The sequence below is a fragment of the Oncorhynchus gorbuscha genome, linkage group LG02 (genome assembly GCF_021184085.1).
Source record: "Oncorhynchus gorbuscha isolate QuinsamMale2020 ecotype Even-year linkage group LG02, OgorEven_v1.0, whole genome shotgun sequence".
Classification (NCBI taxonomy): domain Eukaryota; kingdom Metazoa; phylum Chordata; class Actinopteri; order Salmoniformes; family Salmonidae; genus Oncorhynchus; species Oncorhynchus gorbuscha.
The window spans coordinates 25,692,531-25,707,426 of NC_060174.1; the positions used below are offsets into that span (position 1 = coordinate 25,692,531).

At 43.8% G+C, this 14,896-nt stretch overlaps 1 protein-coding gene across 1 annotated transcript; it reads right to left on the bottom strand.

Moving 5' to 3' along the window:
* Positions 1-680: 680 nt before the first annotated feature.
* Positions 681-2,324, bottom strand: LOC123992117 (C-C motif chemokine 4-like). The gene is made up of 3 exons (XM_046293399.1): positions 1,606-2,324; positions 1,281-1,401; positions 681-1,096 (listed from the first exon to the last, which is right to left on the bottom strand). The coding sequence occupies exons 1-3, from the start codon at positions 1,667-1,669 to the stop codon at positions 964-966; spliced, it is 318 nt and encodes a 105-aa protein (XP_046149355.1). The 5' UTR covers positions 1,670-2,324; the 3' UTR covers positions 681-963.
* Between the last annotated feature and the right edge of the window lie 12,572 nt (positions 2,325-14,896).

Below are 14,896 nucleotides of genomic sequence, written 5' to 3' on the forward strand. Positions count from 1 at the left end.
GTCTCGTCCTCTCTCTCTCTCCCCGTCTCGTCCTCTCTCTCTCTCCCCGTCTCGTCCTCTCTCTCTCTCCCCGTCTCGTCCTCTCTCTCTCTCCCCGTCTCGTCCTCTCCCCGTCTCGTCCTCTGTTCTAAAGACTGTGCTGAAACCTCTATATGCATGGGTTTGTCCCAAACGCATGGTGAGACTAACACTAAGCCACACTGTGTGACACCTCAAAACCCTTACCTCTCTGAGGATCATCAAGTTTTATTTTAATATATAATGTATGGTTGGAGAACTAAGATTTCTTAAACCCAGTAGGATCATTACAGTAAGTGGTTCATAAGCCAATCTTTTAGCCTAGTCTTGATTTTACAAACCTGTAGAATCTTAAGATGCATTGAAGCCATGCAGAAGGGACAGACTCAGACAACACACATCTAGTATCTAACCCCTGTACTTCTTCTCTGGTTTACATTCATAATGGAAATGACTCAACTGAACTCAAAATCACTGTCAATTAACAGAGGACAACCTTTGACCCAACCTATACTGTTCAGTAAAAGGCTCAGTTGAGCGAAGTTCCGAAACAAACATTTTTTAAATAGTACTTTAACCAATCCCTTATCCTAGAAACCCCTTAAAAGGTCGTCATAACTTTAGGAGGAGTTTTGTTTTTTGTATTGTTTTTTTTAAATATGTACACTGTTTTCAGCTTTATTTGGTTCTTCATTTTATCATCTGTTCTCTATCTAACTGTACATTATTATATTAAAGATGAGACTTATGTTTAAGTCAAATGTTCATTTTATTTAAGCAGTGGATTTTCACATAAACAAAAAGGTGTGTACACTCCTTCCCCAATTCCATGTCGCAAAATAGTCATTGCTGCATTCTAAGAGATAAACATGTCACTTAGAATGCATTGCTTGCATGTTGATGACGATATAGTCTTGTGAGGCTTGAGTCATGATGAGGAGGTTATCAAGGATGACTGGAGCCCTCAATGCCGCTACTTGTGGCCACAGCTGCTGGCTGCTTGGCCCGGTTGAAGGCTTTCTGTACCCACGGCACACTTGACTGGAAGCAAATCACTCTGCCCTCAACATTTCTGACCCTGTTGTATAGGGATAATGGTACAAAGGAGAAACATCAGGCGGATTCTATTGCTTGTATGATTGTTGCAAGTCAGTGAAAGTCAGCAGTTCTTCTGACTTCCATAACTGAGACAATGCTAGGGCCTAAAACTAAGCAGTTGTCCTTTTGGACTGTGGCATCAGAGGAAGAGGACAAACACTTACACAAATGCTGGTCGGGGGCATCCACTGTGAGTTCTCTGGATGGAGTCGATCTTCTTGGGGGGCACTCTAATTTTGGAGAAGCTGAAACAGCAGCTGTCAGGTGATGACTCCAGTCCAAGAGCTGTGGGGGAATAAGATGTCAATTAGAACATCCTTCGATTACTATTTCCTAGCATAAGCCATAAGGCAACCGACCCAAGATAAGTATGACAAGCTCTTTACAGGTATATAATCAAAATCATGAAAGGAGTCACCTGGCCAAGTTATAAAAGGGCATATAAGCACACATTGGTTTACAATCCTCATGAAAACTTAATGAACTTACGGATAGCATAGGACTGGGATACTGTCAGCAGCAATAACCCAAGAGCCAAGCAGGTAGTCTTCATGATGATTTGAGATGTCGAAAGTCTGGCGTTTGACCTGTCTTTGTTTTAGTTCCTCTGTAGTCTGAGTCCATAAGGGTTGCATCTCCTCATATAAATACTCTCAAGATGTATGATGGAACTTCCAGAGTTATATTAATATTTCCTAGAAGAGAATTACATTACGATGTCCAATTTCCATACACCCCCATAGCCTGCCAACCACAACAATATCTATCATCTTTATATTCTACTTCCTTGTCACTTCCTTTTTGAGAGTCAGGGGACTAAACATGAGGCGATGAAGATAAGATTAAATGCAGTGCCACCACAGTTCTTGCAAATGATCTCTAGCAACCCTTTGTCGCCGGAAAGCGAATGACGAATCATCACAAAAAGTGGATGAAGCCGTAATGGGTCACACTCTATCAGCTATTTGAGGCTATGCAATCATCAACCATCATTCATTTAACAGTCTTTGAAAAAGCTGAACATTCTGTTGTCCTCTACCATTATTTAGTTGTAATAGGTCAAAAATGACTATACAATTACGATCACCGCAAGCCTTAATAACAAACCATATTGATATGTACAGTGCATTCGGAAAGTATTCAGATCCCTTGACTTCTTCCACATTTTGTTACGTTACAACCTTATTCTAAAATGGATTCAATATTTTTTTCCACTATCAATCTACACACAATACCCCATAATTACAAAGCAAAAGCAATGTTTTAGACATTTTTGCAACAAACAAAATAAATTACTGAAATATCACATTTACATAAGTATTCAGACGCTTTACTCAGTACTTTGTTAAAGCACCTTTGGCAGCAATTACAGCCTTGAGTCTTCGTGGGTATGATACTACAAGGTTGGCATGCCTATATTTGGGGAGTTTCTCACATTCTCTGTAGATCCTCTCAAGCTCTGTCAGGATGGATGTGGAGTGTCGCTGCACAGCAATTTTCAGCTCTCTCCAGAGATGTTTGATCAGATTCATGTCCGGGCTCTGGCCGGGCCACTCAAGGACATTCAGATACTTGTCGAAGCCACTCCTGTGTTGTCTTGACTGTGTGCTTAGGGTTGTTGTCCTGTTGGAAGGTGATCCTTTGCCCCAGTCTAAGGTCCTGAGTGCTCAGAAGCAGTTTTTCATCAAGGATCTCTCTGTACTTTGCTCCGTTCATCTTTCTCTCAATTCTGACTAGTCTCCCACTTCCTGCTGCTGAAAAACATCCCCACAGCATGATGCTGCCACCACCGTGCTTCACTGTAGGGATGGTGCCAGGTTTCCTCCAGAAGTGACGCTTGGAATTCAGGCCAAAGTCTTGGTTTCATCAGACCAGAGAATCTTGTTTCTCATGGTCTGAGAGTCATTTAGATGCCTTTTGGCAAACTCCAAGTGGGTTGTCATGTGCCTCACTCCTTACTGAGGAGTGGCTTCCATCTGGCCACACTACCATTAAGGCCTGATTGGTGGAGTGCTGCAGAGATGGTTGTCCTTCTGAAAGGTTCTCCCATCTCCACAGAGGAACTCTGGAGCTCTGTCAGAGTGACCATCGGGTTCTTGGTCACCTTCCTGACCAAGGCCCTTCTCCCCCAGAAGAGTCTTGGTGGTTCCAAACTTCAACCATTTAAGAATGATGGAGGCCACTGTGTTGTTGGGGACCTTCAATGCTGCAGAAATGTTTTGGAACCCTTCCCCAGATCTGTGCCTCGACACAATCCTGTCTTGGAGCTCTACGGAGAATTCCTTTGACCTCATGATCTGGTATTTGGTCTGACATACACTGTCAACTGTGGGACCTTATATAGCCAGGTGTGTGCCTTTCCACATCATATCCAATCAATTGAATTTACCACAGAGGGTCTTCAATCAAGTTGTAGAAACATCTAAAGGATGATCAATGTAAACAGGATGCAACTGAGCTCAAAGGTCTAAATACTTATGTAGATAAGGTATTTATGTTTTTTATTTGCAATAAAGTGCAACAAAAATCTAAACTGTTTTTGCTTTATTATGGGGTATTGTGTAGATTGATGAGAAAAATATATATTTAATCTATTTTAGATTAGGGCTGTAACGTAACAAAATGTGAAAAAGTAACGGGGTCTGATTACTTTCCGAATGCACTGTATATATGCATGCTAGGTCTACTGTATGACCATTTTCATTTGGTCAAATGATACCAATGACATCAGGAAACCCCCAAGCATTTTCTATTTAAGATTATTTTTTCAAATGCGTGTGAAAAGGAAGTGTTGGGGAAGCTACTCTGAAAATATAGTTATATACAGTGCATTCGGAAAGTACTCAGACCCCTGACTTTTTCCACATTTTGGTATGTTTCAGTCTTATTCTAAAATGTATTAAATCATATTTCTTTTCATCCATATACACACAATAACCCATAATGACAAAGGGAAAACAGGTTTTTAGAAATATTTATTTATTTTTTGCAAACATAAATACCTTATTTACATACTAATTCAGACCTTTTGCTATGAAACTCAAATTTGAGCTTAGGTGCATTCTGTTAACATTGGTCATCCTTTAGATGTTTCTACAACTTGATTGAAGACCCCCTGTGGTAAATTCAATTGATTGGATATGATTTGAAAAGGTACACACCTGTCTATATAAGGTCCCACAGTTGACAGTGCATGTTAGACCAAAAACCATGCCATGAGGTCGAAGCAATTGTCCTTAGTGCTTAGAGACAGGATTGTGTCAAGGCACAGATCTGGGGAAGGGTACCAAAAACAATTCTGCAGCATTAAAGGTCCCCATGAAGACCGTGCCCTCCATCATTCTTAAATGGTTGAAGTTTGGAACCACCAAGACTCTTCCCAGAGCTGGCCGCCAGGCCAAACTGAGCAATCGGGGGAGAAGGGCCTTGGTCAGGGAGGTAACCAAGAAACCAATGGTCACTCTGACAGAGCTCCAGAGTTCCTCTGTGGAGATGGGAGAACCTTTCAGAAGGACAACCATCTCTGCAGCACTCCACCAATCAGGCCTTAATGGTAGTGTGGCCAGACAGAAGCCACTCCTCAGTAAAAGGCACATGTCAGCCCACTTGGAGTTTTCCATGAGAAACAAGATTATCTGGTCTGATGAAACCAAGATTGAACTCTTTGGCCTGAATGCCAAGCATCACGTTTGGAGGAAAACTGGCACCATCCCTAAGGTGAAGCATGGTTGTGGCAGCATGATGCTGTGGGGATTATTTTCAGAGGCAGGGACTGGGAGATTAGTCATGGTTGAAGGAAAGATGACCGGAGCAAAGTACAGAGAGATCCTTGATGAGAACCTGCTCCAGAGTGCTCAGGACCTCCGACTGGGGCGAAGGTTCACCCCCCCCCCCAACAGGACAACAAAGGAGTGGCTTCGGGACAAGTCCACAAATGTCTTTGAATGGCCCAGCCTGATCCCGGACTTGAACCTGATCGAACATCTCTTGAGAGAGCTGAAAATAGCTGTGCAGTGACGCTCCCCATCCAACCCGACAGAGCTTGAGAGGATCTGCAGAGAAGAATGGGAGAAACACCCCAAATACAAGTGTGCCAAGCTTGAACTGTCATACCCAAGAATACACGAGGCTGTAATCACTGCCAAAGGAGCTTCAACAAAGTACTGAGTAGTACTTTCTGAATGCACTGTGTATGTATAGCTACCAATTACTTCACACTGGAAGAAGTTAAGCTACACTTAAGCTAGCCCTACAAAAAATATAGTTTACTCAACTAAACTTAATTTGAAAAGTAGTTCACTACCTCCAAACTACTTTGTGAAAAATTATCATATGTAAATCTGAAATCTAAAATGTAATAACAGGACACTTTGGGGTGTGTGTGTATATATATATATATATATATATATATATATATATATATATATATATATATATATATATATAATAACAGAATGTGTAATTTATCCTATTAAACACACAATGTTTCAAGTGAGACTTAGTAAGGTATGTAGTGTGTAGTTCCAATAGTTAGCTACTCCGCTACATGGCAAAAATGTAATTAACTACTGAAAACACCATCCGTATTTGAATTTACTTAAACTACCACCAAGCTACTGCAAAATGTTGTTAAATTACTAGTTGAACTACATATAGTTCACTACTCCCCAACACTGTGAAAATGTCAGTGTAGGACGCTGTTGCAGAAGTCTGTGGTGTGGAGCTGTCTGTGACAAGTGGAGATTGTACAGACAACAGATCTTATCAGATATTTTTTACACACATACATACAGTAGCATTTTCATAACAGGCTGACTCCCACACACTTGCAACCCCTCATTTTCAACCCTCACCAATTTCCACAGACAGTTAAACATTGGTATTCTGCATTAATGCTAATGAGATTACTTCAGACCTCTCATGTATGTTCAATCCATGTTAAATGAATGTAGAATGTGTTTGGGATTTGTTGTCCTCCACAATTAAATCAGGGAGGGGACTGTGGATCTGTCTCCGTCCATACACATTCTCATTCTTATTTTAGTCTAATCTGATATCTCAGCCAGCGCTGGCCCAATTTTGAAGACACTTCTGTGAAATGTGTCTTGCCATAGAGATCCGGCATTTACTAAATTACACTGATTGGCCAGATGGTGGAGGTATAACAAGAGATAGGAAAAAGCAACTTTGAATGTCACACCCCTCACCCCATTTGACCTAAAGTATGAATCAGTCAAGGATATTCGTAGTGTAACACAATTTGGTACATGTTGCAAAATACTGTCAAGACTCAACATATGCAAGAACATTCATATCGACCACACGGTGGCGCTTTAACGGGCACATGTTTATACCTTGATTTGTATTTGTGTTTGTTATGGATCCCCATTAGCTGCTGCCAATGCAGCAGCTACTCTTCCTGAGGTCCAGCTAAATTAAGGCAGTTAATACAATTGTAAAAACATTACAATACATTCACAACACACTGTGTGCCCTCAGGCCCCTACTCCACCACTACCACATATATACAATACAAAATCCATGTGTACGTGTGTGTATGGTGTGTATGCTATCGTGTGTATGCATGTGTCTGTGCCTATGTTTGTATAGCTTCACAGTCCCCGCTGTTCCATAAGGTGTTTTTTTAATCTGTTTTTTTAAATCAAATTTTACTGCTTGCATGGGTTACTTGATGTGGAATAGAGTTCCCTGTAGTCATGGCTCTATGTAGTACTGTGTGCCTTCCATAGTCTGTTTTGGACTTGGGGACTATGAAGAGATCTCTTCTGGCATGTCTTGTGGGGTATGCATGGGTGTCTGAGCTGTGCCCCAGTAGTTCAAACAGACAGCTTGGTGCATTCAACATGTCAATACCTCTCATAAATACAAGCAGTGATGAAGTCAATCTCTCCTCCACTTTGAGCCAGGAGAGCTTGACATGCATATTATTAATATTAGCTCTCTGTGTTCATCTAAGGGCCAGCTGTGCTGCCCTGTTCTGAACCAATTACTATTTTCCGAAGTCCTTCTTTGTGGCACCTGACAACACTACTGAACAGTAGTCCAGCTGCAACAAAACTAGAGCCTGTAGGACCAGCCTTGTTGACAATATTGTCAAGAAGGCAGAGCAGTGCTGTCATGGACAAACTCATCTTAGCTACTGTTGTATCAATATGTTTTGACCATGACAGTGTACAATCCAGGGTTACTCCAAGCAGTTTGGTCACCACAACTTGCTCAATTTCCACATTATTTATTACAAGATTTAGTTGAAGTTTAGGGAATAATTTGTCCCAAATACAATGCTTTTAGTTTTAGAAATATTTAGGATGAACCTATTCCTTGCCACCCACTCTGATACTAACTGCAACCCTTTGTTAAGTGTTGCAGTCATTTCGGTCGCTGTTGTAGCTGACATGTATAGTGTTGTGTTATCAACATACATAGAAATGCTGGCTTTCCTCAAAGCCAGTAGCAATTAATTAGTAAAGATTCAAAAAGAAATGGGCCTAGACAGCTGCCTTGGGGAATTCCTGATTCTACCTGGATTATGTTGGAAAGGCTTCCATTAAAGAACACCCTCTGTGTTCTGTTAGACAGGTAACTCTTTATCCCCAATATAGCAGGCGGTGTAAAGCCATAACACATACATTTTTCCAGCAGCAGACTATGATTGATAATGGCTTGTCATTGTTGATAGACAACAATAATTGTTTTGCCTCTTCCACACTAACTTTACAGAATTTAAAATGACAATGCTTGTCTTTCATAATTTGGTCAGATATACTTGGATGTGTAGTGTCAGCATTTGCTAATCTTGCCAATGAAAAAAATCATTAAAGTAGTTAGCAATATCAGTTCATTTTGTGATGAATGAGCCATCTGATTCAATGAATGATGAGCTGAGTTTGACTTTTTTCCCAGAATTTAATTTAAGGTGCTCCAAAGCTTTTCACTATCATTCTTTATTTAATTAATATTTGTTTCATAGTGTAGTTTCTTCTTCTTTTTATTCAGTTGAATCACATGATTTCTCAATTTTCAGTAAGTTTGCCAATTGATTGTGCAGCCAGAATTATTTGCCATTCCTTTTGCCCCATCAATCTCAACCATACAATTGTTTAATTCCTCATCAATCCATAGGGATCTAACAGTTTTCACAGTCATTTTCTTAATGGGTGCATGCTTATTAGCAACTGGAATAAGCAATTTCATAAATGTGTCAAGTAAAGTGTCTGTTTGCTCCTCATTACACACCACGGACCAACAGATATTCTTTACATCAATAACATAGGAATCACTACAAAACTTCTTGCATGACCTCTTATACACTATATTAGGCCCAGCCTTTGGAACTTTGGTTTTCCTAGATATGGCTACTATATTGTGATCACGACATCCAATGGATCTGGATACTGCTTTCAAGCTAATTTCTGCAGCATTAGTAAAGATGTGATCAATATATGTTGATGATTTAATTCCTGTGCTGTTTGTAACTACCCTAGGTTGACTGATAATCTGAACCAGGTTGCAGGCACTGGTTACAGTTTGAAGCTTTTTCTTGAGTGGGCAGCTTGATGAAAGCCAGTCAATATTTAAATCACCCAGAAAATATACCTCTCTGTTGATATCACATATATTATCAAGCATTTCACACATGTTATCCAGATACTGACTGTTAGCACTTGGTGGTCTATAGCAGCTTCCCACCAGAATAGGCTTTAGGTGAGGCAGATGAACCTGTAGACATATTACCAATCTGCGGTCAACAAGGCAGAGTTCATCTCAGCCTATGCCTCCCTCCAGTCCCTCGACTTCTTGGCACTGACGGAAACATGGATCACCACAGACAACACTGCTACTCCTACTGCTCTCTCTTCGTCCGCCCACGTGTTCGCGCACACCCTGAGAGCTTCTGGTCAGCGGGGTGGTGGCACCGGGATCCTCATCTCTCCCAAGTGGTCATTCTCTCTTTCTCCCCTTACCCATCTGTCTATCGCCTCCTTTGAATTCCATGCTGTCACAGTTACCAGCCCTTTCAAGCTTAACATCCTTATCATTTATCGCCCTCCAGGTTCCCTCGGAGAGTTCATCAATGAGCTTGATGCCTTGATAAGCTCCTTTCCTGAGGACGGCTCACCTCTCACAGTTCTGGGCGACTTTAACCTCCCCACGTCTACCTTTGATTCATTCCTCTCTGCCTCCTTCTTTCCACTCCTCTCCTCTTTTGACCTCACCCTCTCACCTTCCCCCCTACTCACAAGGCAGGCAATACGCTCGACCTCATCTTTACTAGATGCTGTTCTTCCACTAACCTCATTGCAACTCCCCTCCAAGTCTCCGACCACTACCTTGTATCCTTTTCCCTCTCGCTCTCATCCAACACCTCCCACACTGCCCCTACTCGGATGGTATCGCGCCGTCCCAACCTTCGCTCTCTCTCCCCCGCTACTCTCTCCTCTTCCATCCTATCATCTCTTCCCTCCGCTCAAACCTTCTCCAACCTATCTCCTGATTCTGCCTCCTCAACCCTCCTCTCCTCCCTCTCTGCATCCTTTGACTCTCTATGTCCCCTATCCTCCAGGCCGGCTCGGTCCTCCCCTCCCGCTCCGTGGCTCGATGACTCATTGCGAGCTCACAGAACAGGGCTCCGGGCAGCCGAGCGGAAATGGAGGAAAACTCGCCTCCCTGCGGACCTGGCATCCTTTCACTCCCTCCTCTCTACATTTTCCTCCTCTGTCTCTGCTGCTAAAGCCACTTTCTACCACGCTAAATTCCAAGCATCTGCCTCTAACCCTAGGAAGCTCTTTGCCACCTTCTCCTCCCTCCTGAATCCTCCTCCCCCCCTCCTCCCTCTCTGCAGATGACTTCGTCAACCATTTTGAAAAGAAGGTCGACGACATCCGATCCTCGTTTGCTAAGTCAAACGACACCGCTGGTTCTGCTCACACTGCCCTACCCTGTGCTCTCTCTCCAGATGAAATCTCGCGTCTTGTGACGGCCGGCCGCCCAACAACCTGCCCGCTTGACCCTATCCCCTCCTCTCTTCTCCAGACCATTTCCGGAGACCTTCTCCCTTACCTCACCTCGCTCATCAACTCATCCCTGACCGCTGGCTACGTCCCTTCCGTCTTCAAGAGAGCGAGAGTTGCACCCCTTCTGAAAAAACCTACACTCGATCCCTCCGATGTCAACAATTACAGACCAGTATCCCTTCTTTCTTTTCTCTCCAAAACTCTTGAACGTGCCGTCCTTGGCCAGCTCTCCCGCTATCTCTCTCTGAATGACCTTCTTGATCCAAATCAGTCAGGTTTCAAGACTAGTCATTCAACTGAGACTGCTCTCCTCTGTATCACAGAGGCGCTCCGCACTGCTAAAGCTAACTCTCTCTTCTCTGCTCTCATCCTTCTAGATCTATCGGCTGCCTTCGATACTGTGAACCATCAGATCCTCCTCTCCACCCTTTCCGAGTTGGGCATCTCCGGCGCGGCCCACGCTTGGATTGCGTCCTACCTGACAGGTCGCTCCTACCAGGTGGCGTGGCGAGAATCTGTCTCCTCACCACGCGCTCTCACCACTGGTGTCCCCCAGGGCTCTGTTCTAGGCCCTCTCCTATTCTCGCTATACACCAAGTCACTTGGCTCTGTCATAACCTCACATGGTCTCTCCTATCATTGCTATGCAGACGACACACAACTAATCTTCTCCTTTCCCCCTTCTGATGACCAGGTGGCGAATCGCATCTCTGCATGTCTGGCAGACATATCAGTGTGGATGACGGATCACCACCTCAAGCTGAACCTCGGCAAGACGGAGCTGCTCTTCCTCCCGGGGAAGAACTGCCCGTTCCATGATCTCGCCATCACGGTTGACAACTCCATTGTGTCCTCCTCCCAGAGCGCTAAGAACCTTGGCGTGATCCTGGACAACACCCTGTCGTTCTCAACCAACATCAATGCGGTGGCCCGTTCCTGTAGGTTCATGCTCTACAACATCCGCAGAGTACGACCCTGCCTCACACAGGAAGCGGCGCAGGTCCTAATCCAGGCACTTGTCATCTCCCGTCTGGATTACTGCAACTCGCTGTTGGCTGGGCTCCCTGCCTGTGCCATTAAACCCCTTCAACTCATCCAGAACGCCGCAGCCCGTCTGGTGTTCAACCTTCCCAAGTTCTCTCACGTCACCCCGATCCTCCGTTCTCTCCACTGGCTTCCAGTTGAAGCTCGCATCCGCTACAAGACCATGGTGCTTGCCTACGGAGCTGTGAGGGGAACGGCACCTCAGTACCTCCAGGCTCTGATCAGGCCCTACACCCAAACAAGGGCACTGCGTTCATCCACATCTGGCCTGCTCGCCTCCCTACCACTGAGGAAGTACAGCTCCCGCTCAGCCCAGTCAAAACTGTTCGCTGCTCTGGCCCCCCAATGGTGGAACAAACTCCCTCACGACGCCAGGACAGCGGAGTCAATCACCACCTTCCGGAGACACCTGAAACCCCACCTCTTACATTTACATACATTTAAGTCATTTAGCAGAACCTCTTCAAGGAATACCTAGGATAGGATAAGTAATCCCTCTCACCCCCCCCCTTTAAGATTTAGATGCACTATTGTAAAGTGACTGTTCCACTGGATGTTATAAGGTGAATGCACCAATTTGTAAGTCGCTCTGGATAAGAGCGTCTGCTAAATGACTTAAATGTAAATGTAAATGTACTTCAATAGTATTTGACATGAGATCCATTCTAATCTTTACAGGAATATGGTTCTGAATATAAACAGCAACACCTCCACAATTGACATTTCTATATATTCTGAAAATGTTATTACCTTGTATTGCTACCACTGTATCATCAAAGGTATGATCTAAGTGAGTTTCAGAAATAGTCAGAATGTCATCTGTTACTAGAAAATTATTGATTTCATGAACCTTGTTTCCTAAGCTACATAAGTTAACGTGGGCTATTTTGAGCACTTTTCTTCTGGGAAGTTTACTTACTTTTATTGCTTTACTGGGAAGCTTAGCAGCAGTAGACATGCTCATGTTCTTCATGTTGCGCATGGTGAGCTGCACACCAGTGGACTTCCTCATAGGGCACACCGGCTTGGTGCTAACAGTATAAATCTGGTTCATAGGCACATGATTACTGCACACAATAGCTGTAGGATCAGCAGAGGCATTCAGGACAGTTAGAGGGACATAAATTAGGTTAACTTACATTGTGTCTACCAACACCCCTGGTGTAATGTACATTTGCTGAAGAATTATGACAACTCTGCATCACAATGGTAGGGATTAGCTGAGCTGGGCTTGGGTCATTGATAAGTCATTGTCTCAATGCAGCCTTATAGTGCTGTGAAAGGATCCATGATCCCATATGATTTGGGTGGATCCCATCCTCCTTATAAAACGTGTTTTATAAGGAGTTATACCCATTGAGCTGTAATAATCACATAGCCAGTTGTGAAACGAAAAAATCCTTCTAAAGTGTTCAAAGAACTCAAGTCCTTTTGTTCACCTGACCTAGAATTCCTTACAATCAAATGCCGACCGCATTATCTACCAAGAGAATTCTCTTCGATTATAATCACAGTCGTGTACATCCCCCCAAGCAGACACCTCGAAGGCCCTGAAAGAACTTCATTGGACTCTATGTAAACTGGAAACCACATATCCTGAGGCTGCATTTATTGTAGCTGGGGATTTTAACAAGGCTAAATTTTAAAGCATATCAAATGCGCGACCTGGGCTGGAAAAGTTCTGGATCATTGTTACTCTAACTTCTGCAACGCATACAAAGCCCTCCCTCGCCCTCCTTTCGGCAAATTTGACCACAACTCCATTTTGTTGCTCCCAGCCTATAGACAGAAACTAAAACAGGAAACGCCAGTGCACAGGTCTGTTCAACCTTGGTTCGACCAATCTGATTCCACGCTTCAAGATTGCTTCGATCACGTGGACTGGGATATTTTCTGGATAGCGTCGAACAACAACATTGATGTTTATGCTGTTTCGTTGAGCGAGTTTATTAGCAAGTGCATCGGTGATGTTGTACCCACGGCGACAATTAAAACCTTCCCCAATCAGAAAGCGTGGATTGATGGCAGCATTCGCGCAAAACTGAAAGCGTGAATCACTGCTTTTAATCAGGGCAAGGCAACCGGAAACATGACCGAATACAAACAATGTAGCTATTCCCTCCGCAGGGCAATCAAACAAGCTAAGCGTCAGTATAGAGACAAAGTAGAGTCGCAATTCAACGGCTCAGACATGAGAGGTATGTGGCAGGGTCTACAGTCAATTACGGGCTACAAAAAGAAAACCATCCCTGTCGCGGACCCCGAAGTCTTGCTCCCAGATAAAGTAAACGCTTTGTGGACAGGGTAGGAAACAACATCTCCACCCCGCTGATCATTAACATTGGGGCTCCGCAAGGGTGCATTCTCCCTGTTCACCCACGACTGCATGGCCACGCACGCCTCCAACTCAATCATCAAGTTTGCGGACGACACAACAGTGGTAGGCTTGATTACCAACAACGACGAGATGGCCTACAGGGAGGAGGTGAGGGCCCTCGGAGTGTGGTGTCAGGAAAATAACCTCACACTCAACGTCAACAAAACTAAGGAGATGATTGTGGACTTCAGGAAACAGCAGAGGGAACACCCCCCTATCCACATCGATGGAACAGTAGTGGAGAGGGTAGCAAGTTTTAAGTTCCTCGGCATACACATCACAGATAAACTGAATTGGTCCACCCACACAGACAGCATCGTGAAGAAGGCGCAGCAGCGCCTCTTCAACCTCAGGAGGCTGAAGAAATTCGGCTTGTCACCAAAAGCACTCACAAACTTCTACAGATGCACAATCGAGAGCATCCTGGCGGGCTGTATCACGGCCTGGTACAGCAACTGCTTCGCCCACAACCGTAAGGCTCTCCAGACCGTAGTGAGGTCTGCACAACGCATCACCGGGGGCAAACTACCTGCCCTCCAGGACACCTACACCACCCAATGTTACAGGAAGGCCATAAAGATCATCAAGGACAACAACCACCCGAGCCACTGCCTGTTCACCCCGCTATCATCCAGAAGGCGAGGTCAGTACAGGTGCATCAATGCTGGGACCGAGAGACTGAAAAACAGCTTCTATCTCAAGGCCATCAGACTGTTAAACAGCCACCACTAACATTGAGTGGCTGCTGCCAACACACTGACTCAACTCCAGCCACTTTAATAATGGGAATTGATGGGAAATTATGTAAAATATATCACTAGCCACTTTAAACAATGCTACCTAATATAATGTTTACATACCCTACATTATTCATCTCATATGTATACGTATATACTGTACTCTATATCATCTACTTCTACTGCATCTTTATGTAATACATGTATCACTAGCCACTTTAACTATGCCACATTGTTTACATACTCATCTCATATGTATATACTGTACTCGATACCATCTACTGCATCTTGCCTATGCCGCTCTGTACCATCACTCATTCATATATCTTTATGTACATATTCTTTATCCCCTTACACTTGTGTGTATAAGACAGTAGTTTTGGAATTGTTAGTTAGATTACTTGTTGGTTATTACTGCATTGTCGGAACTCGAAGCACAAGCATTTCGCTACACTCGCATTAACATCTGCTAACCATGTGTATGTGACAAATAAAAATTTGATTTGATTTGATGCTCAGTTTTAGGGTCTGGAGCGCTGCTCAATTTGAAATGGAAGTTATGGAACTCCTTGTACTTGTGTTGTGGG